Below are 26,754 nucleotides of genomic sequence, written 5' to 3' on the forward strand. Positions count from 1 at the left end.
AATTCATATGCCGCTTGTCAGGGCTCCTGAGCTCAGAGTCGCACAGATGCAACCTAAATAAGACGGAGGACAGAACAATTGTTGACAAAGATTAAAAAGTTTTGGCAGTTGGGGTAAAAAGAACACCTCATTATTCAAATATGATAGTCTTGCTTATTTTTTATATTTTTGGTTCAAGCTACTCATGATTTGCCTCAAATGGACAAATGTCATTCACCAATATTTAAAGGCTTTTTGGTCTCATTACTAAATCTGAAGAAGGCTACGCCATCTGAACATTAGCTATATAGAGAAAAACAGCTCCTCTGTAAATACTTGAAAACTTTGGGGAAAAAAACAATCTCAGGATATTTCCAGGAGAGGACAATTAAAAGGTGAAAATAAATTTTGATAAAGTCAAAGAGAAAAAAATCTTCCACAGCCAAATGACTTACTTATATTTCATAGTATCTCTATATTTCTAACTTTGTCTCTTTCTATCCCTGGGGTCCTTCCACTTGCTGGGCTCACCAAAGAGGTTAATACACCTCCTCTGACACTCATCTGGCTTCCTGCCATCTTCACAAGACCTCATCAGAGAAAAGGAATAGCCCAAGTGGCCCACACCTCTGCTCACCTAGAATAAGATGTCTTCCCCACTCTGTTGTCAAAGAATTACAGGCCTACAAAGCACAGAAGAGCACGGTGACCGATCGCATTGGGGCCAGACTGACCAGGGTTCAAACCGTGATTCTACCTGCCCGGCTGTGGGACTTCAGGTGAGATATTTCACCTCCCTACACCCTATTTTTCTTCTCAACAAAACAGGGATAACAAAGTACAGACCCCACCCAACTGCTGAAAAGTAAATGAGACAATGCAGAGAAAGCTGTTAGAAAGAGCATGGCATAGCATAAGCACTCAAAAAGCATCAGCTATTATGACTGCTGTGTTTTCAATACCTTCTCTCTATAGCAAAAAGGTGAACACTTCCACAGCCTGTGTTGTGTGTTAAAGAGGCTTCTTCTACTGCCATTATGACCACTAGCTAGGCCTGGCTCCGATTTTAAGCTTTCAGATGAAAAAGAAGAATCAGATCTATCTACACCATGTTATAAATCATCAAGCCTGACTCGAGTACAAATAATCATGTTAGTCGTTGCTATGTGATGTTTGTATCCTACCACTGAATTACTAAAAAAAAAAGAAAAAACAGAAGCAGCTGCCATATTTCAGAGCCAATTTTGTGTGAGCCATCATCTGAAGTGTTTTACAGACCACACCCAATCCTGACAGCAACCCACAGACAGGTCTCTGGGTCCCCAACGTCTAGATGAAGCGTGCCGGCCGTGGCTTGCCCAGAGTCATGCAGTGAGTACAGTGGAAACACTCACAGCCCAACTCTCCAGCTCCTAAGCTCCCGTGACCCCTTCCATGTGACCACACTGAACTCATGCTCTGTGTTTCCCTTCAGGACCAGTCTATGTGTCAAACTGAACAGATTTTTTTTTAATCAAAATAATGTGGCTCTCTTACATCACTGTCCATCTGCAAAATACAAATAAATCCGAAACTTCGGTGTCTTTCTACTATTAGACTTAAACACACAAAAAAAGCATTTACTTCTATAATTTGCTATCAGAATACCATATTGGTATCAACTCTTTCATTAAAGTGGATCTATAGCTGCCTGCAATGACAGATTAATTCTGTTTCCTCCATAGCTAGGTGTTTGGCATCACGTTTGTGAGGTAACCACAAGCCTTTAGGGCGATAGCAGCCCACATCTTTAGCAATCTATAAGGGCTTCTCCAGAGGCCAGCGCTTGCTGAGTGATGAAATATGACTCCATAAATCAGACGGCTGAAGTGGCACTTGTATACGTCACCATCTATCTTCGCAGCCTCCCTCTGAAGGGTACAGGGTAAGAGCTTATCCCTCGGTATTGCGACCAGAGAAAGCACCATCACAGTTGGCACTGACTAAGCATGTGCTACTTAAAACTGAAGACACACTAAGACTGGAGGAAAAAAAAAAAGATCCTGCTGGTGTTAGCACGCCTCAGGCAGTGGTAGAAGCTTCAGCAACTCATCTTCAAAAGGCAGAGAGCCAGAGCTCTAGAAACCTGCAAAAATTGGCTAAGCCTGCAGTCTTCATTTCTTTAAGTTGAGCATCTTCAAAGTCTAGAATTCTAACTGTAGGGCACAGCAGCTGCCACTGCAGATCTGATCCTCTCAGCTTTTGGCAGCTCTCAACTTGAGATTCTAGCAAAAGAATTTTTCAAGTTGCTATTATTGCCTGTCACGGATTTATAAATATTGTGCACTATCTGCTGTGGCACGGCTCTCACGGGACGCCGGAGCATGCCAAATGCATAACAGAATGAAAAACAGTTTCTATTCTTCAAATAAATGCTAATTTTTTTTAACTGTGCTCACATGATGTGTTTGGTGACCAACTTCAATAGTACAGAATATGTATCAGAGAGGGGGAAAAAAGCTGATTGTCTTTTCCAGCAGCATTCAGCTGCTACTTTCATTAAGCTTGTTTAATTAGATTCCAGATGCTAATTTGCAAGTCGATACCAGAGGGTGCAGGACAGTTTGCCTTTGAATCATCTCCCTGTGATGTGAGGGTCCTGCCGCACCACCACTACCCTTCAGCGGCCCTTGCTCGCTTTCTGACAATTAGCGCAAAGAGGGGACAGTATTGATCTTGACAGACTAAATATTCATCTTCTACCCATTTTAATGAATTATAATCTTCAAGATTTTAAATTTCTCACTGGGCCAAATGAAAACATCCCTTCTTACAAAGAAACAGGATGGAAGGAAAATGAACCTAAGTTATCAGATTCATTTCCTTAATTCTTTCCCCACCCTAAAATAAAATTTTTTATTTCAGCAATTTTCAAGTTACAGATTCACAAGAAGCCAATTTCATATTTCCAGGTACAGTGATCAAATTCCTTACACTTAACTGGCAAGTGGACTCAGAAGGCCAGTGTTTATCACTAATTTCCTGTCTAGCCAGCCTGTGGATAATAACCAGGATAAGGGGCTCAGTTCTTATGCCAGCCTTAACAATATGGAAAAAAAAATCCTATGGCAATGGCTCCAGGGAATGCATCATCACCTAAAAAAAAATAATACAACCGACCCACTCCTCTGCTAATACATAGGTACTATGTCTGAATAAGCACCTTTGCTGGTAAAAACAAAGCATGAGATTTACCAGCAGTAATATAATTTTTTAATGCCTTCATTTTTATCAGTCTGGTAACACTGAAGGTGAAGTTATCAAATTGCTTCAAAGGAAGGTAAATCTGGGACCACCTAAGTAAAGTTGCTTCTGATGCCTTTTTACCCACTCATTCGACAAATACTGGCAGACTACCTACTACACATCAGTTACCATACTAAGCGTGAGCAAACAGCCAACAGGAAGAACAGCTCCTGCCCTCAGAGAGCTTCCAGGCTAACAGCAAGGAGAAAACTAAGAAGACGAGCATCCCAAGACCAGGAGAGGCAGTGTCAGGGCCACAATTGGACAAGAATCTTAAAAGGTTTTTCGTGGGCCTTAAATGCACAGTTAGCAGAAGTTTCTCTAAAACCTTGAGTTAGGGCTTTTGCCTGCGAAAAGTCATTGGTTCAGACTACTTCAAACAGCAGAGGCCATCCTAGGCATTTATGAATCTCAGCTGGGCTTCACTGTTCTGGTTTTGGGCCTGGAATTTCCCAATGAGCATCTGCCCTTTGCCCCATCTTCACCTCGCCTGTGTACTTAACAGGGTGTCTGCTTTGTTGACTCTGCCCTCAATACTATGTGTTACTTGAAAAATATACTAGTTATCTTCTTCTGTTATCTCAAAACACACACACACACACACACACACACACACACAGGTTCAGCACTTTCCAGATGGGAAGAAGAAAAAGTCCCCTCCATTTTCCAGGTGGTTTCTGATGACTCAGACTTTGCCTTAGCTCCAGGTTATCCTGTCTCGATTCTACAAACGTGTACTGAACATTAGGAGCTGAAGAAGAGAGATGATTTAATGACCCTGCCCTCAAGGGTCTCCCTTTGTCAGTGAGTAGGGGAGATGGCCCTGAAAACAGCCATAAAACAATGGGACGGGTGTGTACCATGCAGCCCAGGAACACAAACAAATGAGGAAACAGGTGCGAGCACGGCTGGCAGACAAGCCGCGAGGATTCGTCCGCAAGCAAGTCCACGCTGTATTCAAAGCCGAGCAAGCAGGCGAGAAGGGCTGAAGCGGAGCAGGAACGGAGACCTATGTTTCCTCAAGTTTAATATTCATACCCCTGGGCTTACTCATGATGGTGATACGTGAATACATTTTTTATTTGTATTAATAGTATGCACTCATTTTCATGTGTCTTAGGGGGAAAAATAACCAGCACATCAAACCCAGGATTTCATGGATATAAACTGTATTTTAAAAATAAATTTAAATTAAAAAGGTGAACTAGAGTGGCTGGAGGGAAGTGAGTAAAGGGAACTGACAGGAAAGGAGCACTTCTGCAGCGAAGGAAATGCTCTGTCTTGATCTGACTGATGGTTACTTGGGTAATTACAAACGCCAACATCTATCGTACTGCATACTTCATCTCTGTGCGTTTTCTTATGTGTAAATGATAACTCAATTTATAGAACAGTGAGCTGATGAAAAAGAAAATTTTCAAGAGAAGTTAACAGTACAGGTGGCACCCAGACATGGCAGAACTCTTAAATGCAATGTGCAAATGACAAGTTCAAGACCAGCCCTGTACAATGAAAATATGTGAATTATATATGTAGTTTAAAATTTTCTAGTAGCTACATTTTAAAAAGTAAAAATAGGTGAAAAAAATTGATATTTTTACTTAACCCAATATACTTAAAATAGTATGGTTTCAACATGTAACCATATTACTAACAAGATATATTTAAAAATTTTTTGTTCCAAGTCTCTGAAATCTAGGATGTGTTTTCTACTTGCAGCACCTCTTAGTCCAGACGAGCTACCCTCAAGTGTTCAACAGACTCGTGTGGTTGGTGGCTACCGTACCAGACCGTGCAGCTGAAGACAATGAGAAAATATTAAAAGTTGTTAAGGAAAGAGGAACTTCCAGTCCATAAATATTATAGTCTAGATCCAGCACTGTCTAAGGCACAGGTCTGTAGTTTAAATTAAAAAAAAAAAAAAAAGACTATGGGCTTTTTCTAATTTAACAATAAAGCCAAGAGTTTGTTTCATGAGTCTGGCCTAAAAATCACTGTTTGGCAAACAACTGGTTATTATGATAGCCTAAAACTGACCCCTCCCAATGCAATTCTCTATGAAGTGAACTGCAGTTACTGTCCTGGCAATCCATGCAAGACTTGAGAGGCAGAAACACTCTCCTGGGTTTCTGTTTGAGACACGTCCAGAATCCTTTCCCCTACTGAAGGGAAATAAGCAGACTTAGTCATCCAATCCTGTAGTCTCAAAATAGGCAAGAAAGAAAAGTTATGGAGGGCTTCTTGCCACAGAAAGAAAGCCTCCCTGGAAAGAAGGAAAATAAAAAGTTTGGAAATTTGAAACCAAACGTTTCCACGAGTTCTATGCAAGTACAGAGCCAGGAATGACACCCTGGCCGAGCTCTCTTTCACAACAAAGTCACTAAAACAGGGTCCTCTCAACCTCTGTAAGCACTCTCCGCTTCCAATGAAACCACATCACTTAATCTTCACCAAAAGAAAGCAGAGTGACCAGAGTTAGTTGCTTGGTCTTCACAATAATTTCAGTTTCTATTAACATCCTTTTAGATTTGTAAAGTACATTACTGTCTCTGCCTTCTATTTACTTTTAAATTCACTTCACTGGAGAAGCAGGCATTACTAACTTCTCCTTAATAAAAGTGGTTTTTGTTGACTGTTGGTCTGTGTCAAGTTCCAACAACTTCACAGAATAAAAACCACTCACTTGAAATAGTAAATTTAATTAACAATATGAAATGGGAACTTGGTCAACCTGTTTCAAAGTCTCACAGCTAATACAGAAGTGGTCTGAACTACAGATAAAATTGATCTAAGAAACACTCTTCAGATTGATAATATCAGAAATTTTATTGAAGGGATGATTCACATTTCCCTTCACAGAAATATTATATTCATGGCCTTTGAATCACTTCAACTCCAAACTCTAAATAAATTATATAAAATTACTTTAGCAGAGTGTTAAAGTCACTTTTAATATACTTCATGCTTTCAACTTTTTCTGCAATTCTCATTTTTCTTTAACACATGGAAGTCCCAATCAATTGGAAAAAGACATAGCTTTCAAGAACATTTGAAAAGATTAATGTGGTTTAAAGGAGGGCTTGACATTACTGAGGTGACTTTCTAAATGAAAATCATCAGAGTCTTTCTCCCTGTACCTGTGCTAATTCTAACGGATTTGTGGAGACTCAGGAATTCCTCTCCTTTAGTTTGAAGCCTAGGAGATCATTTTTTCTTTTTAAGTGACCGAGTATACCTTATTTTTCCTCTATACTTAAGAACCCAAACAGAAAATAATGCTGATATGGGAATAAATGTTCACATTGAGAAATGAGAAAGGAATTCTAATCTCATTTAGAGTTGATACCTAGACCTTTTTACTATTCTTAATTGGAGCAAGACTATTGTTTCTAGAACAAAATACCTAGCTGAATTCTATCTTTAATCACATGCTTTAATTCCTGCAGATATCCAAGGAAGGAAGGAAAAGCAGCCATCAGTGACCACATCACTTATGTGTGCTCTCCTCAACACACCAAGGGTTTGCTTAGTGGCTTCTGGCAGGAGACCCTGTCCTGGCTGGGCAGCATCCATGGCCCTACATCCTCCGCTCTCCTGGCACGTGGCCCAAACCTGAGATGAGGGCTCCAAGGACACTCGAGACTGCTGACAATGAGCTCTACAGAAGGACAAAACTTTTTAAACATGCAACCTTCTCCAAAGATGATTAGGCAAAAAGCAGTATCAAAAAGTAATTCCCAGAAACACCCTCTGGTGTCTACACAATACTACTACAAAAGCAGGAACAGCAGAAACCTACACATTAAGAAACAGGGTAAACCACTCATAAAACAGCCTAATAATTGTTGAAAACAAGTTGATACTCTCCATGAAAAAATTTAACAGCTATCAAAAAAACAAGGGCAGATAATGAGGGTTGCCTTCAGAACGTAACGTGGCTGCGAGCTGGTTCAGCAGCGAGGATAAAGCACTGCAGAGGGGTAATGTGGGACCACAGAGTAACCGAGCACGTGCAACACCGCCTCAAAACTGACAGTCAAAGGCCGCCTTGCTCCTGGAGATCTGGGGGGTCTGCTGAGTGGGGGGCACATCTACCATTAAAGCAGGCACAGGTGGAATGTCATTCAGAAGATACCACCCTCCCCATTACCCAAGAAAATAAAAGGATCTCTTTGTATGTGAGACATGAGACATACCATACTCTGAGAATAGACCCTACATACAGGGTACTGTCCCCATCCTCTGCCAGATGCAGAACGCTCTAAGGGGTTTTTCAAACTGCCCTCATTTTCAGGCCAGGTGTGTGGGACAGGATGTACAGACATACACACTCTATTCTTAGTGAGAAAACCTGCTGTTTTGAGACACTGTGATAGTGCATAAGAAAACATCCTACACTGTCACACATTTACAGTCAAGACGACGACCAGACAGCCCAAAGGCCAGTGGGAAAAAGTCAACAGTGCAGCCTCCCCAAGGCTGAGGGAGAGCCCGGCAGGGCCACTCCAAAGTGAAGCTTTCCCGAGTAACCAGTCTTCCCAGCAAACACACTACCTGTGCCAAAGAGCATTCCAACTAACAGCAGCAGTACTCTTCAAACTTTGGAGGAATCAGTGATCAATTCGCAAATGTCCAACATACGAGAAAGATCATCTGAAAGAGAATAAAACTGTAGGGACTTACATACCTCCATGTCTGGCCTGAATTTATCTTCAAACACAGCCATCGCTGCCAAGGAGCCCGAACCTATAGGGAAGAGAAGATGCGTGTTTACTTAGCATATTTACAACTCTCAGCTTCTCCCTCTCAAGCTTACTGTGGGGCAGCGAAAATGGCAACACACACCCAATGTCACAGTCAAGCACAGTATAAACAGTAATATGACAGGGCCACAACACTCAGGCAAACACTGCTCTTCAGAAGCCTGGGGTCTCACTCACCACTATCTCAGGTGAACCTGCAACTGGCCCCACTTCTAACCTACTCACAGGAGTACTGTACATTATTCACAGTGAAGTCCTGAAGCAAGAAAATGAAGTTATGGATAATTTGTATTTGTTCAAAAAAGTGAATGCCACTTAATTTCATATATCCTGTGCTGCGACTCTCTGCTTCACAACTGTCCTTGGCAGGCTGCTGGGTATAGCGCTAAATACCGGGCCAGTTAGAAAGAAGAGATTGTTTTAATGAGCTGGCCCTGGTAGAGTCGCCCTGACACACGGGGAAGAAACTCAGCACCAGCAATGGTAATAGGACTGCACGTTGCAGCCACCAGGTTATTCCAGCTACATCTGTAAAACACTTTATTATGTGGCATTTATTTAGAGCTATTATTTTTAGTTTGTACTTTGAAGAGTAACAGCTGAGTAGACAAAATGACAGACAAAGAAACAAAAATTTATTATCACAATAGCAAATGGCTGAAAGGTTATGCTGCATAGATATTAACAGATAGCAAATTTCTCCCTACAAAAGCAGGATGTAAAGGCATTACAAATAAGGATGGGCTCCCTTTGAAGGGATGCAAAAGGCAGCTCAGCACCAGTGGAAAATTTAAACTTGCTTTGTTCAGAAACCAGAGAATCTTTAGAAAACCATCATCTTGTCTTTACAGGGTTCTGGCAATATTTCAGGATACTCTACTTTTGGAGAGAGGATAGAGTTGCCCACAATTTTTTACTCCAATTAGAAGATTTTTTTGGCATTTATTACTTTTTAACTTGTTTTGCATAACACTATCTATTTAGCTGGGTCACAGAGAAAACCATATTTTCTATTTAAAATGATTTGTGTACACCGCTTGACCACCTCAATGGTTTAGCAAAGGAAAAAGGCAGCGATTAAACAGTTTCAAATGAGGTGTCCTGCTGATTTTATCAAGTCTGCTGAATGTATAATGAAAAAGAAGAAGCTGACAGCATTGCTGCATTGAGAAAATACAGACTAGCTTATCTGAACCATTTAAGGAGGTCCAATTATAGATCAAATTTAAAGGGTAGAAACAGCAGATTTACAGACACAAATCAATGAACATGGTAATCCCGATGAATATGACAGATGCTCCTGTTAGGGAATACTGCTGCGGTTGAGGATCATTACCTTCACAGCACCGGATACATCACATCTGAAGCAGTGGGAAGCGACGAGTGTAGACGGCATTACAGGCAATGACTATTCATTTAGGCTTTGGGAGCAAAAGGCAACCCCATTTCCCCTCTCACAATTTTTTTCTCCTCTTTTAAAGAAGAAAAAAAAAAAGGAACCTGAAGAGATATTAAAAGCCCTTTGGAAAGGAAACAGAAATTAAACAGATATAAAACTAGTGTGCCCAAATAAAACTAGATATATCTACCCAAATTTACCAAAACCCAGCCTTGGAATTTCATAGTCTATGTGTCCCGGAAAACCTGGAAAACAGAGTCAAAGTCCACCAGCGCTTTAAGACGTACACATTTACTCTGAGTTTCAAGGATCGGGGGGAAAAGTAACCTAAGTTTCTGTTTTAAGGCATGAGTGAGAACCAATCTCGAACTCCACAGTAAAAAACAAGCTGGTTTCGTGTGGAAAACAAAGGACAACTATCACGAAGAAACAAGAAAACTGCAAATAAGGAAACCACAGGGAAAAAAATACTTCTTTCCCAGCCTGGTCCAAGAATATCTCTGCAAAGAGCCCAAGGATACACGCACCAGAGGCCAGAAATACACGCTGGAAAAAGACAGGGGAAAGATGGCTATTTACTAAGAACTAACACATTTGTGGAAAACTGTAATCAGTTACTGTAAAAGGAAAAACTCAACTGACCTTAAAGGCATCTTTCCCTAAAGGATACAAGCTCTGTATTTTCTCCTGGGCCACCCTCTCTTTGACAGTTTCACAGTAAATTAATTTTACTCTTACTTTTCCTGAGCACATATATTTCCTTCTGCTTAGCTTCATCTAAAATTTTAAGACATGAAAAATATTTCCCTCCCAATATAGTAATTCTTCCTTTATCAAAAGCTTTTTTTCTCCATGAGAAACAGTACTGAAGACAAACTCTCTCTAAGTGAAAGTGCATGCTAAACCTAAACTCGCAGAAAAGAAAGTCTATCAATGGAGGGGATACTTCTCACGTTCTCATCTGACCGTGATGTTCAGAGCTGGAAGGCGTAGGAGAGGCACACACAGAAGGGACACAGGGACCCTTATTGCGCTGTACCTCTGCTTCTCCACTTATAGCATACTCCCAACACACACACTCCCCAACACACACACACACACAGGTGTCACACACGTGTGCACAGAGTTGAGACGCTTTCAGGAAAACAAGAGCTTGATAAACTGCCTGATGCTGTTTCCTCTGAGATCAAAGATAAGCAGACTCCAAATATATCTGAAAAGAAAGGGAAATTCAACACTAAAAACAATTTCTAAATCACTTGCAAATTAGCTCCTGCTCCTAGCATTTTAGGAAAGGAGGACTTTGGCGCCCCCTTTTCAGAAATACACAGAAATGTCAGGAAATGTAGTGCACTGACGTGGTCAACAGGTTTCTAGGAAACTCTGTGTGTCTGCTATGCAGAAGAAAGAAGACAGAACTTCAAATACGACTGCAATCACACAAAATGGCAAGAGAACAACATGCAAATCCTCATATAATTTCAAGGCAATGCATCCAGGGGAAGGAACTGGAAGCAGCTAGCCATTAAAAAGAAAAAAGATGGTAAACTCAGTGAGACTTGTCTTTTTAAATATAATTTTCATTCAAGTTTTCCAGATTTTATTTCAATGCCACTTAAAACTATATACAATAAACCATCAAGACAAATTTCATGTTAATAAGGCAGCCATCTGACTCACAAAATGTTTAAATATTTTATCCCATTTTTCCTATAAACCATTATAACGTCTGTAGACATTCCAATTATTTCAGCATCAAACCTACTAACCTCTTACTCTCATACCCAAAATCAAGGCAAAAATTCCTCGGAAGGAAAAACCCTCTCATTTTTTTACTCCAAAAGCAAGGCCACCTTAGACAATTAGTCAGAACGGCCTGGTTTCCCATCAAGGAATAAATAAACAGAAAAGTCAGGGGGCAGTGGGCCAGGCACAGGGGCGCTGCTTTAGACAGCAGGCACTGTCAGGTGAAGGAAACCGATGTCAGAGGGCCTACGCTGCCCACAAGTGCAGGAAGGGGTCTAGGAGCAAGGGACGAGAGGCCTGCCCTCAACTCCTCTAACAGGAGAGAGGAGGCAGCCGAGGACAGGAAACAAGAGCCTCTGCGTGAGCACCCACCAAGGGCCACACATCTGATGTTATCATTTTGTCATCCTCATAACAACCCAGTGAAGTGATAAAGCTTCCTGTATAGGATTACAGGACTAACAGGCACAGGCCAGGATTTCTGTCTCAGGTGTGACCCCATGTCATTCTCTCAAACAGAAAGTTCTACAGGCCACAATACAGCTCAAAGCAGACACGCATGACCTTCCATGATCAGGTCTCTGGCTCCCTCGGCCACCCCCACCTCCCCAATATCCATACACACTTGACACCCCACCAACACTAAGCTGACAATAATTTCTTAAATGTCCAGACCACTTCAAGTCTATGTTTGACACATGCTCCTCCCTCTGCCCCTCACAAGCCATAGAACTCGGAGACACCCGTCCAACGTCAGCTGAGAGATGACTTTTTCCCAGAAGCCTTTGTTAAGCACCACACCACATCTTAAGAGATGAGAGTGGATCACTTTCATCTCTGCCAACTTGTCCATCCCTTCACAGCTGCATCCCCCAGACCTAGCAGTCCCTGGCACACAGTCAGCACTAAAAAAAAAAATTGCTGAATTAGACTGGGCTGATTTCAGTACAACTGTTCAAATGGAGGAGCTGGGGAAATAGTGGGCCCTGAAAGAGTGACTACAGCTGTAAATATCTTGATAAAGTGAAACGGAACATTTGTTACCTAATTTACCATACTAAAACGAATATAAGACAAAATCAAATCTAAAGCAAGTCAATTTTCAAAAGGAAAAAAACGCTTTAAACCCACAAAACCATGTCCTATTATACATCCCAGTCAGGTCTGAGCTCTGTGATATTCTCAGGAGAGAAATGCCCTCCCTGGATTTCTGCCTTCTTCCACCAGAGCTCTGTCTCCTCAGTAGTTTCCAGGTAGGTGCTCCTTAGCAACCTCCACCAAGTCTGCCTTTGTCAGCCCACCCACAGTTACTGAGTGGCCAGTGTTGTTTCCAGAACAGAGCTCTTTAAAAAATCAGAAAAACCAGGTACAAGTCAGGGACTGGCATTTAGAGAGGGTGTGCACAATGCTGAGATGGCCACCTAGTTACCGACTTACCTCTGCATCCACTGTTCTTTCCCAAGCTCTTCCATGTCATCCACACACACCCACCTGCTCAACCACCACCTCCCAAACCAGTCGGCAGCCAGCCGTAGGGAGAGACCGGGATGGAGGTCAGGGTACACAACGCCACCCTATCGTCCACGGGGGACAAGACGGCTCTGCACTGCAACATCCACTGCGGCCACCTGGCTGTCCGGGTTTGGTGTTCATCAGAAAGATTCAAGAGACGCGCTGGAAAGCACAGTCTGCTCCCCACCTCTGCCAAGGCCTGACTCACCCACAGACATTCAGGATGACTCCATGGGGCACCCAGACGCAGACCTCCAGGAAAAGGGGGCTCAGGCACAAATGCCACAAGGGTCACATCTCCAGCCATTCTTTCAAAATGAAGTATCTGTCTTATAACATTTAGGCCACTGGCTTTAAAAAAGACTAGCATCTGTAAACAATGTAAAATGTGAGTCCTGAAACTCAGAGATATGTGGGACACATAGGGCATTAAAAATTAAAGACTTCACAGATAATACTCTCATACACCAACAAAGCAAATGACACAGCAGTTTACAAAGAAGAAAACAAGAGGTCTATACACATTTAGAGACACTGCTCAAGTTCACTAGTCATCAAAGAAATAAATACAAATAGAAACTAAATAGTCTTTTTTTTTGACTTCTAGATTAGCAAACATTAGAAAGAATAATACCCAGTGCTGACAAAGATGTAGTAGAAAGGGCAATCTAATATATTCTTGTAGAAGCACAAATAGAACTTTTTTAACCCACAATTTAGAAGCATCAATCAGAAAGCACAGAGCTACAGGTACCCACCAAACCAGCAATTCTACTGCTAGAGATAAATCCAAAAGAAATAAATAGTAACAACCCAAATGACACTTTGATCACAGTTTAGACGATAAAAAACAAAAAAAATAACAACAGAGACTGGAGGTAAATGTAAAGGTCCAGCACCAACAATCATGAGATAGGGAAAACAAACAAATTCATATACATGGTGATTAAACACAACAATAATTTTTGGCAATGTCCATAATACAATATTACTGAGGGAAAAACATGTTCTGAAGCAAAATTAACAGATATGCTTATACAATACATATTATACACACGTGGAAGAAAAGTTTTTAAAATTATGTTTATTTCTGAGTTGCACTGTATTCTTTTTGCTTACTTGTGTTTTCTTATTTTCCTTCAATGACAAGGTATCACTTACAATTTTTTAAGATACACACTTGAAGAATTCGACATCATGAAGGGATGAAAAAATACATCCCAGAAGACCAAGACCTTGCCGGCTGTCACAGTCCTGCTGTGTAGTAGCAGCAGCAGCAGGCAGCTTGGTCCTGAAATCTGCAGAGAGGGGCCTGCAGGTCAACCCATGCAGGAATCAACAGTCCCAATGAACAACAGCAATCAACTGTCACAGATGGATAAATACACAATGTCTCTCTACCAGTCCTTAGCAGGGCTTCCTCAGGACAGGCACCAACATCTTTTAAAAAGAGGTAAAATCATCTTAACAATGAAGTCCTCTGAGGATACCAGCACCAAGCCAGATCTCACTTATCCAGAAGTCTGCCACGTGACAACCAACTTACTAAACAGACCCCAACAGACACAGTGGACCTGGTGTTTATTAAACTTCAAAGCACAGTCACAAGAGTTTTTTATGCTCCTCAGACATGGCAGGTAAGTGCAGCCCCGTTTCACAGAAAGGAAAACTGAATCCTGGAGACAAGGAACTTGCCCAGATCACACAGCAGACGATTAGCAAATCTGGGAACATGAGCCCAATCGTCTGAATCTAAAGTGTCCAACACGGCTTCTGTTCATCATGCTGTCTCTCAGACTGCAAACCCAAATGCCTGAAATTAAGATTAGCAAGTAAGCATGAAAACAGCTCTAGTTTTCTTAACTCCCTTAGCCCCAAAATCATGCTTTCTAACTTTTTGCTTAGATTTCAGCAGAACAATTAACACACATCTGGATACAGTTAATTTGTGTTTTACTTGGAAATTCAAATGAGACTGGGATTTTAGTTAAATGTTTTAAATGATTAAACAGATGCCATTCACTATTTACCAATACTACTCAAGTACCAAAGTATTTATTTTTAAATAGCCCCATTCAAAAAAATTAAATAAAACAGTGAAGTTACTCTCCATTTTGTAAACCCTCTAAGGGTGTTTCTGATCTTAATTTATCAGCATTACTTTAGTAGTTCAATTTGAACCTGTTTCTAAGAGAACAATCCATCTCAGGACAAAACTCAAAATGCATCGAGAAAATTCTACTGAGATACTGCTTTTACCTGTTCTATATATTTAAAAAACATCCACACTAATATGGCTTAAGGACAGTGGGATTAAAAAAAAAACACAAAACATGAGATTATACTTTTAAACATGTCAGGGTTAACTAAAAGTACGAAATTAAACCCAGCAATTGTAGAATCTATTTTATTAGACATGCTGAAGAAACTATAAAAGACAAATAATTTTCTAAAACCTGCTGCTCTCTCAAGTCAAACTCTCAAAAAGTCATCAGGTAGAAATCTGCTTTTTCTAATCATGTCTAGGCTCATAAATTCTCACATTGGGGAAGGGGAAAAAATTACCAAGGGTTTTTCTGTCCCTGACTCTAAACTCCTGTGGTACAGGTAATTCCTCATTTTACAGACAAGGAAAGTGAGGCTCAGCTAATTTAAAGTCAGCAAGGGTAGCCGAGATTCAAACCTAGGTCTGGTGGCTCTCCCTTGTGGCTCACCTGGTAAAGAATCCACCTGCAATGAAGGAGATCTGGGTTAGACCCCTGGATTGGGAAGATCCCCTGGAGAAGGGAAAGGCTACCCACTCCAGTATTCTGGCCTGGAGAATTCCATGGGGTTGCAAAGAGTCAGACACGACTGAGCAACTTTCACTGGTGGCTCTAGCCCATCCACTTTTCAGAAGGTGAAACTCCCCACTCATTGTCTCAAACCAACCATCCCAGGTGCCCACTGGGTGGCAGGCTCCGGGACACACAGATGCACAGGACGTGCACAGCTCTGCGCTTCCTCCCTGCTTTCCCCCAGCACCTCACTGAGGCCCTCGAAGCCCTGCAGGGCTGCCAAACTGCTCCAGGAGGCACCACCTCATCAAGACAAGGTGAATGATGCCCCAGAAACGACAAGACAGCAGCCCTATTGCCCTGGCTGCCTCCCCAACACAAAGGGGAGGATGACAGAACATGTCTTCCTCATAGGCTGGCTGAGATCTGAACGAGATGGCACGTGTAAGACAGGATAGGATGCCTGGCACACAGTAAAAAGCTCAGTAAGAGCAAACTATTACAAATACTCTAGGACAAGGTTCCTATTCTCTAGGGGCTCTTTTAGACAATCATACTCAACAAGTCTCAGGGTTGGCAGCTTTAATAGAAATGAAGGTCCTTAAAATTTCTTCCCATGAAGTTCTGAGAGGAGCAGGAAATGGATTTCTACTGCTTTCCCCCCAAATCAATTTAACCAGATCTTTTCAGGAAGAAAGCTGCTCCTTTTGGTAAGAAGCAGTCCATTTTAAGCACCCAAAGACCTGTTTGCCACTGTGGCCTGCCAGGGTGTAAGATGTATGCAGCAATAAAGGAGCAAGGCAGAGAACGTTCTCATCCATCAGTGTCAGCTCTCCCTGACAGAGCGCTTACTCACACCTGCTCATTGTTAGTCAACTGGCTGCTCATCCTGGACAAAATTTGGTGCTTTCACAGACCCATGGACTGGGATCATTTTTCACCCTGTTCTGGTCTACAAGGCCTGGTCTCCTGGTGTTGGTGCCTGCTCTGCAGGCCAACACCGACAAAGTGTGAAGAGCTGACTTGTGAAAATAAAACAATGATGGTGCTAGGGGAACACATTCAGCCACTAGAGAGCAGTGGGACTCCTCTCAGCGCCTGGGAAAACTCAGACACTGACTTGAAATGGTTTAATTGTATGCATGCATTTCATTACTTATAATTAAACCATTTCAAGACTTATCTTGGCCAAAAGCTTCGTGGAGAGGCAGGCCAAGCAATCAGACAATCTTGCATGGGTTGCGGAAATCCATAATCGTCCTTTGTCAGCATAAACAGTTTAATTTGATGTTTTCACTCCTGAGTAAGCACTGAGTATTACATTTAAACCCCTCGTGAGGGGAAAGAATGCTTCCTTTTCATCAGCAAATGTACCTCAATGTCAGAGTCAATCTTTTATCCCCAATGAATAAAAAATATATATATTGCATTTAATATGCTAGGAAAGAGATTTTAAAGCATCCAACAACATTTTCACTCAGAAAGTAATTTCTCAAGAAATGCAGTTCCTTTTCTAAATGTAATGTAGTAAAAAAGGAGTTAAATTTTATTCTAAGTAAATCATTTTAAACACCACTTAAAGGGAACGGGGATTTTTCTTATAACTGTAACTGCCAACGTCTCACTGACCTGACAGGCTATAAACACTTATTCTTAAGAAAAGACTAGCATTTGGGGCATTCAGGCCTAAAAAGTGAAGGTTGTGTTTTATTAATGTATTTCAATGAAATACCACAATGTGTTAAGGCCAGAAAACTCAGAGTAGTCAACTAACTCTATGTTGAAAGGATAAGACGGAGGATGAAAATTACCTTAAAATTATACTGCCTTTCCTAATCAGGCTCCCACCCTCATCAGGCCCTGCCAGGAATCAAGCTGCCCCTCAGCACCGCCGACCGCAGGGCGCACACTTCCCTCTCCCGCTACGGGAGCTTGAGGCAGTCGGAGCTGACAGGCCTTCAAAGGCACCTTTACGCCGGTCCACATTTCAAAACAGCTTCCCAAATTGCAAGTTAATCCCTTTGCAGGCTTTTCCCAAGTTTCCCTGTCCTTCAGAACCCTCAAGGACAAAGGACCACAGAGTTTAACAATTTATAAAAACACACTTAATCTTAAGTGTAGGTAAAGGTTTATCTTGTCCACAGAGCCTCGGGTGAATAATAAAGCCTATATACTAGGGAAAATGTGCAAAAGCACTGTTGCATATTTTTTCATTTTATTCACCTGTATTATCTCCATTTTATAGATGAAAAACAAACAAAAAATTAAGATCACAGAGGTAAAGGAACCTAACCAAAACCACACAGCTAGTAATGGTAGATCTGGTTGCCAGCAAATCCCTAACTATATGACCTCCACATGAAAAGTCTTCTGATATATAAAATGACTTTCCTCTTGGTCTGTCCAATAAAGAAGTAAAGATGACCAAGCACTAGGTTATATTAGCAAGAATAAGAGAGTACATTTTGTAGTAGGGCCAACTTTGAAACAAGAGCAGGTAAAGATGAACTAATTAATAATTAACCTCAGTCTCTCTGAAATAGGGTTTAAAGCAAAGGACTCAAAACTGTGCGCAATGCATTTAACTTCTGAAATGTACCCCTGGCAAGGGCTTTTTTTTGGCTGTAAACTAAGGACTAAATTCAAACTACAAAAGATTTCATGGTAAAATGTCAAGAGTAGAAAAAACAAGAGGAAGAGCACCCTAATATTAATTCAATACCTCACTACTTGACGTAAAAAAAGGAACATTTAATATTTTTTACACAGAAGCAAGAACAAAGTCCACACTAATCAGAACAGATGAAGAACCAGCAAGGACTGGCTCTGTTACACTCCCTGAAACATGATGAATTGTAGAAGTAAATATTTTCTCATTTCCTAACATAACGGCACCATCTATTGGCTTAGTACCACCTTTGCAACAACCAGGAAATCAAGATGCATAATCCAACTTTCATGGGCTTTTGGTTCTCAGTTACTTAATTCCTGGCATCCCATAGTGGTATAAACTTTAAGACATAAAATCCATGCATCACACATTTTAAATCTTCTGAAATTCATCTTATTTAATCAAAGCAAGAAAAACTGCCAGGAAAATCTTAGTACACAGAACTGCACACAGAGAATGTGTTAGCACAAAAATTATCAAAACACCATGCACCAAACACCAATGATGTTTCACACACAAAGATTTTTACATGTGGTACCTTGCTTAATCCTCACATTTCCCATGAACAGACCTTAGAACCTCCATTTTCCTGAAGGAGAAATCAATGCTCAAATAGCTAATCAACGTTGCACTTGGATCTGAACCCAGTCTGACTACAAAGATCAGCTCTTTTCACAACCCCACCCTACCTTGAAAAATGAAAAATGATGCCACAGCACATGTGCAGGGGAAAGCATGTAGTGCTTTACAGAGCATGTTCACACATGTGATACTGCAGCGTCCCAATGATCCAGTGATATCAAGTAAAAAAAAGTCAGTCAGCTTCTTTTTAGAAACGAGGGGTTTGAAGTTCAGAGAGGTTAGATGACTAGCTCTGGTCAAGTATGTGCCCTCTGAGAAGGCTTTTACACAGGCCACTGAACTAAATACAGTGCTAAATCAGAGTTCACATCTGATTTCAGAGTTGAAAATTAATGTGGAAGAAATATTTGCCATCTTGTAGTGCACTGGTCTGATATACATAGCACAGGAAATTTTTTAAAATCGAGTCATGTGGAGGTAATAAAATGCCTGCGCGAAGGTTGCACTTTAGAGTAAAAATATGGAGAAAAACGGTAGGTCTGAATTCCCTACTGATGTTCCTAAGTTCCAACTTAATTCTAAGACTCTTCTTTGCCCACAAGGTGAGACATCTGGTATGTTTACTCTGTCACGAATCTTTTTAATTGCTAGGGGGCTCTGTAAACTGGGACTTAAGAGGTACATTCCAGTAATTAGGAAATTGTATAGCCAGTTCATCTGGAGAGAGAATTTTACCTGGACGGCCCTGGCAGTGACCCAAAGCCTTCCCTAATGGTGCATATCAATGTTTATTCCTTAAGTTAGTATTCTTAAATTGTCCAAGGGCCTCATTTCCAGGAATGTCGTGCTTTAAATTTCATTCATATTAATTCTCTATGTGAATAAGTGGGCAAAATAAAAATTTTATATACGCTGCCAATGCAGCTACAAGGAGCACTGCCAAACTAATAGCAAAAGATGGTCCCCAAGCTTCTCCTGACAGTACTTCAGTTTGTTTAATAAAGAAAAGCTGGCAAGTTAAAAGAATAAGCTAATTAATCTGAGAATTAAAAGAACCCACATTTTGTCTATTTAAAAAAAAGAACACCAAAACCCTTTTCCCTTTCTTAATAAAGAAAAGTAAAAAAATCTTGCCCAGTTTTCCACAATTCCACTCATCGATCACCTGCAGTCTCCCGCAAATTATGTTCTTAAAGAAGAAAATAATTAAATGAAACCTAAGGGGTGCATTTTTATTTTTTTGAGAATGGATCACATCACATTTGGCCTGAACCACTTGCCACACACCACTCAGCAACAACCAAGCCAAGGGGGAAAAGCCACAGAGACCCGGGGTTCCCAAGCCAGACCACGCACCTCCAGGCTGTGTGACCTCGGCACACCTCTCTGAGCCTCAGTATCCTCATTCATAAGACAAGGATGATGGCAACCACCTCAGAGCAGTGCAAAGACTCTATCAGTAAAGGATCTCTCACAGCTGCCGGCACCGCAAGCGGGAAAGCTACCGGATGAACACAGCTATCATTACAGACGGCATCCTCCTCACAAGATAGGTTTTAGGACAGAAGCTGTCCGAGGGCCACACCATGAGGCGTTTGATGTCTTCTTCTCTTAAGCAAACCCTCAGGAAGGCGAGCCCTCAGCGAGGAGGCTCCTGGACCCGATGCTCAAGGAGCTGTGCCAGAAGGTTAAGAGATGCGCAAGACGAGACAGGTGTCTTCTGTTCCATGTAAATTAAGAGTAGCCTTCAGGCGCCTGGCTAGTCACCAATACAGGCCCGTGGGTAGACAAAATTTAGACACCCCTGTCTTATGGGTAATTTGTAGCTTCCAGCTCTTACTGTCAAATAACTCAGGAAAAAAAAAAATCCATCTCTTTTTATTTTTCATAATAAAAAACTCGGTACTTTCACTAAAACATGAGAATTTACACGAAATACTCATTTTCTCACTTACAGCAAGCTTAGGGAAAGCTTCAGTCGCTCAGGGAATGTTAACACTCAGTGGGCACATTTCAGTTAGGAGGGCCTTCTATTTCATCTGTGGCTGGAGGTTTGCTTTGTAGCTCACCCAAAGTAAGTCACATGAATTAAGACAAAAACCACCACATTTTGGCATTTCTGGGGTTCTCTCTCAATATCGAACTTCCTATCTCCTCAAAAAAAAAAAAAAGAGAAGAAAGAAAAACAACAAACACCTCCACGGGAAGCCAGAACAACTCCTTCATCAGGAAGAAAGGCAGCCCAGCACAGCTCCCACCACAGGGAAAGAGGCGTCAAGCCCTGCTCAAAAGTGAACAATGGCTGAAAGAAACGAAGAGAATGACAAAGACAAAACCAGGACAGCACAAAAACTGTTATTTTATTTCACATTCTCTGATAAAAGGCTGCTCTTCACAATGGACTTGGATTAGAGAGAAACAAAATATAAAATTCATGTTGTCTTCGGATGGTAGAATTGTGTATAATTTTGAAAAGTTTCCTTTGATACTATAAAGCTGTTTCAGTAAATACTGTTTTTAATATGCAGGACAGAAAATCTTCACAAAGGGCAGTCAAAAATATGCCAAACAAATAAATGCCCCTGGGAATTTGTGTAAATATTTTTAGTATTCAGAAGCAAGGCTTAATAGCTTAATGAAGTAACATCTGTAAGATGATAAAAATCAAAGCAGCTGTGGTAAGCTCAGGCTGCCTGGGCTGAAGGACAAGGGTTCAAATCTCAGCTTTGCTGCTCCCAGGCAGGGTGGTGACGGGCAGGCCAGTGAATCCAAGTTTCAGGTTTCTCATCAGTAAGAAGACAATGACAGCATCCCTTGCAGGGAATTATAACTGAAAATAATGTGACAGCACCAGCAGACACTGGCACAGGGACACCCCCAAATAAGCTTTAAATTAAAATAATACAAAGCTAAAAAAAAAAAAAAAAGACCTATCATATATGCAATGCTTTGTACTGTTCTCTTACGGCCCAACTGGGGCCACGCCAACGGAACACAATCTAAACCAACCCTCCCCTGGGGCTCCATAACCTGTTCACAAACAACAAACAGCAGTTAAGGCTTCTAACACTAGGATTCATACATACACAACCACGTTAGAGAATCAGAACATTAACTCAACATCTTATAGTCACTGAATCACAGACTCTGGGAGTAAGACAGATTCTACTGACAGAGATCTCCGACTCTTGCAGGGGCAGGAAGGACAAGGGCTGGGACAGCAGAGGACGGACAAGGTTGAATCCTGGAATCAAGTTTCACACCAAGTGCCTGGAGACGGACTTGCTAACAGCCTGAGGCAGTCGCGAGGGAAAGGCTTCTGGGTGAGGCCCTGGATGAGGAGTATGAACATTCAGAAAAGGCATTTCTGAAAGGAGGCAGCACGGCAGCAGTGGGGAGGAGCAGCTCACAGGAGGGCGCGGGGCCTGTTGCCACAAATGCCTGAGGTACAAGGGGAGGAGGAAGAGGAAATGAAACAGGAAAAAGGGTCCAGAGCCAGGCTGGAAGGGAGGTGACGCCAGCAGAGGAGCACTGAGGTCGAGAGCTGGGAAGGAACTGGCACTGAGGAGCGCGGGAGAGGATGGTCAGAGACTGCAATGGGGCCAAGTGGCTGGTTTCTGAGCGGTCTCTGAGTGGTCTCCAGGACAACCGTGGTCACCCCTGGACCCATCCACACTCTCAACATTTCCGGCCAGATGTTACCTCACTCAGCCTCCAGACTTCCCCATGCCAATCCTCCTTCCTAAGCCTGCCCCAACAACGAATCTTATCCTATCATCTCCTACGTCCACAACACAGACAACTCAGCCTGTACGATGGGACTCTCCGGACTTGCTCTCCAGCCTTGCCTCTCCTCCACCCTCCTGAAAGCCCAGACATCCTCATCCCTCCCTGTCTTTGCTTCTGCTGTGCCCCCCACATGGAGCACTCCCTTCACCCATCCAGCTAAACTCTGGCCTTTGACCATCCTGGTCCCTTACGCACCGCAGGGCCTGAAAAATCTTTCTCTGGCTGGTAGGGAGCAGGGTGGCAAATTCCTGGCTAATTCCTACTTACCATTCAGGTCTCAGTTTAAGAGCTACTTTTTCCCATCTTTCACCTACCAGACTGGCAAGAATACCCAAAGTAGGAGAACTTATAAGAGAAAGGCATTATCACATTCTCCTGGTGGAATATAAATTACTGCTGCTGCTGCTAAGTTGCTTCAGTCGTGTCCGACTCTGTGCGACCCCAGAGACAGCAGCCCACCAGGCTCCCCGGTCCCTGGGATTCTCAAGGCAAGAACACTGGAGAGGGCTGCCATTTCCTTCTCCAATGTATGAAAGTGAAAAGTGAAAGTGAAGTCGCTCAGTCGTGTCCGACTCTTCTCGACCCCATGGACTGCAGCCTACCAGGCCCCTCCGTCCATGGGATTTTCCAGGCGAGAGTACTGGAGTGGGGTGCCATTGCCTTCTCCAGGAATATAAATTAGTGCTATCTTTTTGGAGGGCAGTTTGGCAACAGCTCTCAAAAGGTAAGATGCACTCACCTGTCACTTTTAGGGGCTGCCCAGAAGCTGTATTTCCTGTGTCTGGGGAACCCCACCACTCTAAGAACAGATGACTGAACTTTACCCACCATCAGCAATCTAGCGCCCACCCTTTCCTGAAGGAACTCTCTGACTGTGAGTGAGATGGCAGGAAGCCTCAGCTCTGGATGAGGCAGCCGGGGCAGCAGAGTGAGGAGAGAGCAGGCCTACGCCAGCCAGGCCAGCAGTGCTGTCTGCAGATTCTACCTTTGCCTGCAACGGGCCCATGCGGCAGCATGCTTTCTGATACTGTTCTCAGCCCCACACCCAGGTCTTGCCCTCCCAGCTATTCTGTGAGTCATCTACTATCCTTAAAAAAAAAATTCCTCCTTTCCTAAATCATCCAGTGATTCTAATGCTTTCAACAGAGAATTCTGAGCAACATGCATGCCCACCCTAATCCAGAAACTCCACTACCAGGAATTTATCAGATGTATTTATACAAGCTCACCAAGACACACACTCATCAACAGGACAAATGGTCACTTAAGTCCTGGTACAGACATACAGTACAATTCTAGGACAGTGTTATTATAGATTTGATATTGATCTATAGGCACTGATACAAAATTTTCTTTGAAACAAGTTAATAGGAATGGAACAATATTTACAGCATAACTTCAGCAGTGTATTTTTAATAGGAATACACAGATAACAGATAATAGGGATCTATAAAGGTGGATCATAAAATGCCTCCTGAGAAAAAACACAGTAAACTCTTAACACTGGTTACTATGAAATAGGGACTTATCTTTCACATATTTTCCTGCACTTGAATGTTTGTCATGTTCATAAAGTACTTTTCATTTGAAAATGTTTTCCTGTCACTTGTCCAATAAGGATTTTCCAAATACCCATTATCCACATACTCCTTCCTGTTAGAAATTCTCCCTTATAATTTGTTCTTTTCCTCCAGGGCACTTAGCACAGCGCATTCTTTCAGATTAATGTGTATTTATTAATGTGTACTAGATTCCTGTCTAATTCCTGTCTCACACACAAGACTATACGCCCTGAGGATAAGTGCTGTCCTGACCACTACTTTCCCAGTACCTAGCACATGCATGCTCAGTGGCTCAATCGTATCCAACTCTCAGAGACCCCAAGGATTGTAGCCCACCAGGCTCCTCTGCCCAGGAGATTTCCCAAGAAGAATACTGGAGCGGCTTGCCATTTCCCTCTCCAGGGGATCTTTCTGACCCAGGGACCAAACCCATGTCTCCTGCATCTCCTGCAAGGGCGGACAGATTCTCAACCACTTCGCCACCTGGGAAGCCCCCCGAGCACATAGTAGAGGCTAAATAAATTTCTAATAAATGAGTGAAAGTAACTTATCCTTCTTTTAAGATTCAGCTCAAGTGAAGTGAAGCTTTCTCTTCCAGTTTCCCCCTTGGGCCTCCACGGGCCTTTGTACCTACTGCCCTTGTCAGTTTATACATCTATCTCCCCCCTTACACTGCGAGTATGTTGAGGGCAAGGATCCAGACATCCACTGCTCTGTGAAGCCTGCTACAGTGCTGTTACACAGAAGGCACTCAAGAAATAGTTGATAAATAAATGAACAGATGGGAACAAACAAACTAAACCTTAAAAGTAACAACTTACTTGTGTCTCTAAAATCGGATGTTACTGGTATCTTGCTCTTCTTAATCTTCTATGAAAGCAAAGCCAGACTATGGAGAGTAATGATTTCTAAGCAGAAGTGTGGAGCCGTCACCGTGGACTCACACTGGACTTGGAGGGAAGCAAGATCACTGTTGGCCAGGACAGAGCACTAAGTGGACTTGCAGGAATGAAATGAGCAGACACAAATCTGCTTTACTCACTTTCAACAACCTTTCCTAAGTTTGGGATGATGCTCATAAGACAAATTACTACAGTTCAAAAGCAACAGAAACCAACTCAATTTTCCCATCGTAAAAATGAAAAGGCCTTGTATCAATGTTAAATTTTCTGATTTTGATGATGTCATCAAGGTGATGTGAGGAAACATTCTAAAGAATTTTGAGGTAGAGGGTTATACTGTCCACAATTTATTCTCAAATGGTTACACACACACACACACAAAAATAGTAAAAATCCACCAGAGAGCGAACAAGAATGTGGTAAAATGTTAGGTGACAAAAATGAGTAAAGGGTATATATGACTATTCACTGTACATTCTTGTTACCTTCTTGCAAGTGTGAAAATTCTTTTAATTAAAAAAAGAAGAAATGAAACTACTTAATAGAAAAGACTATTCCACCTTTACTACCATTTAAAGGCACCAGATGGGGAGAAATAAAAACAGTGTCTTGATGGGGATAACAAATAAAATGGAACAAAGAATTCAAAACAATTCTAAAATTACTGTATCTTCATTTTAAAATAACTATTCCATATGGTATCTGGGGGCAAATCATTCTTCTCACAAACAGGGAACATCTGTTGTATACAAACCTCATAAGAGGCTTAAGTATTAAACGCAATGAAATAGCAAAGTCTCACACTAACAATTTTCAGACTATTCAAGGCAGCAGTTATCCCCGGCTCTGCAGAGCCAAGATACCAAGACAAAAAATGTGAGAGTTTAACAACATCTAGAAAAGCGCCGGTTACACATGGCCTGTTCAAATTAGATACATGCAATTTCACTCAGAAATTGAGCATGAGAGTTACATTCAAAAATCCCAACTCTTCTAATGTAATTTTAATCACTTTTTTTTTTAGTTATTAAGAAACAAATACTCATCTAGCATTTAGAGCTAAAATACAAATGTACCTAAAATGTGTAATGACCTAAAAAGTGTAGCTACTATTTGTAGAACAGGCACTGGGCCAGATGGTTTACATACATTATTTTTAATCATCGTAACCTGTACACATGGTGGGTATTATTGACACCATTTCAGAGTGAGGAAATCATGGTTCAGAGAGGAACCTTAAATGTCCAGGATGCCTCAGAGATTAAATGGCAAACAGAGACTCTGTCACTTAAAAACTCTCTGCACGTACCAGGCCTGTTCCCCCAAGGCAGGCCTCCAGTCTAGCCTTCCTTCTGCCTGGGAGCCCCTTTCACTCAAACCTCACCTTCTTCACGAACCTACTGTAACCTTCCAGTTTAACAGTATTATCTGGCTTCCACCCCAACATTCTCAAGTCCCCTTACACTGCATTAATTTTTTTTTTAACTTTCTGTTTTGAGATAACTGTCAATTCACAGGCAGATGTAAGAAATAATAAACCAAGTTTTTGTACACAGTTAACTCAGTTTCCCCCAAAGGTAGTATCTCGCATAACCATGATATAATATCACTTATATTATGTTTTTTTCTCCTAGTATTTATTGCTGTCTAACATAAAGCTGTTGTTACTGTCTGTCCACACCCACTAAAATATAAACTCCTTGTAGACAAGACATTTAGTCTAAATTTTGTTCACTGCTGTATCTCAAGCACACGAAACAGGCCTAATGCCCAGGAGGAAATCAACA

At 41.7% G+C, this 26,754-nt stretch overlaps 1 protein-coding gene across 1 annotated transcript in view; it reads right to left on the reverse strand.

Moving 5' to 3' along the window:
- PSMB7 (proteasome 20S subunit beta 7) overlaps positions 1-26,754 on the reverse strand; it is a 57,235-nt gene that overhangs the window by 21,564 nt on the left and 8,917 nt on the right. Inside the window, 1 exon segment of the mRNA NM_001038527.2 lies at positions 7,952-8,010. Within this exon segment, the coding sequence (NP_001033616.1) occupies positions 7,952-8,010 (59 nt within the window).

This window comes from Bos taurus, chromosome 11 (genome assembly GCF_002263795.3).
Source record: "Bos taurus isolate L1 Dominette 01449 registration number 42190680 breed Hereford chromosome 11, ARS-UCD2.0, whole genome shotgun sequence".
NCBI classification, from domain to species: Eukaryota; Metazoa; Chordata; class Mammalia; order Artiodactyla; family Bovidae; genus Bos; species Bos taurus.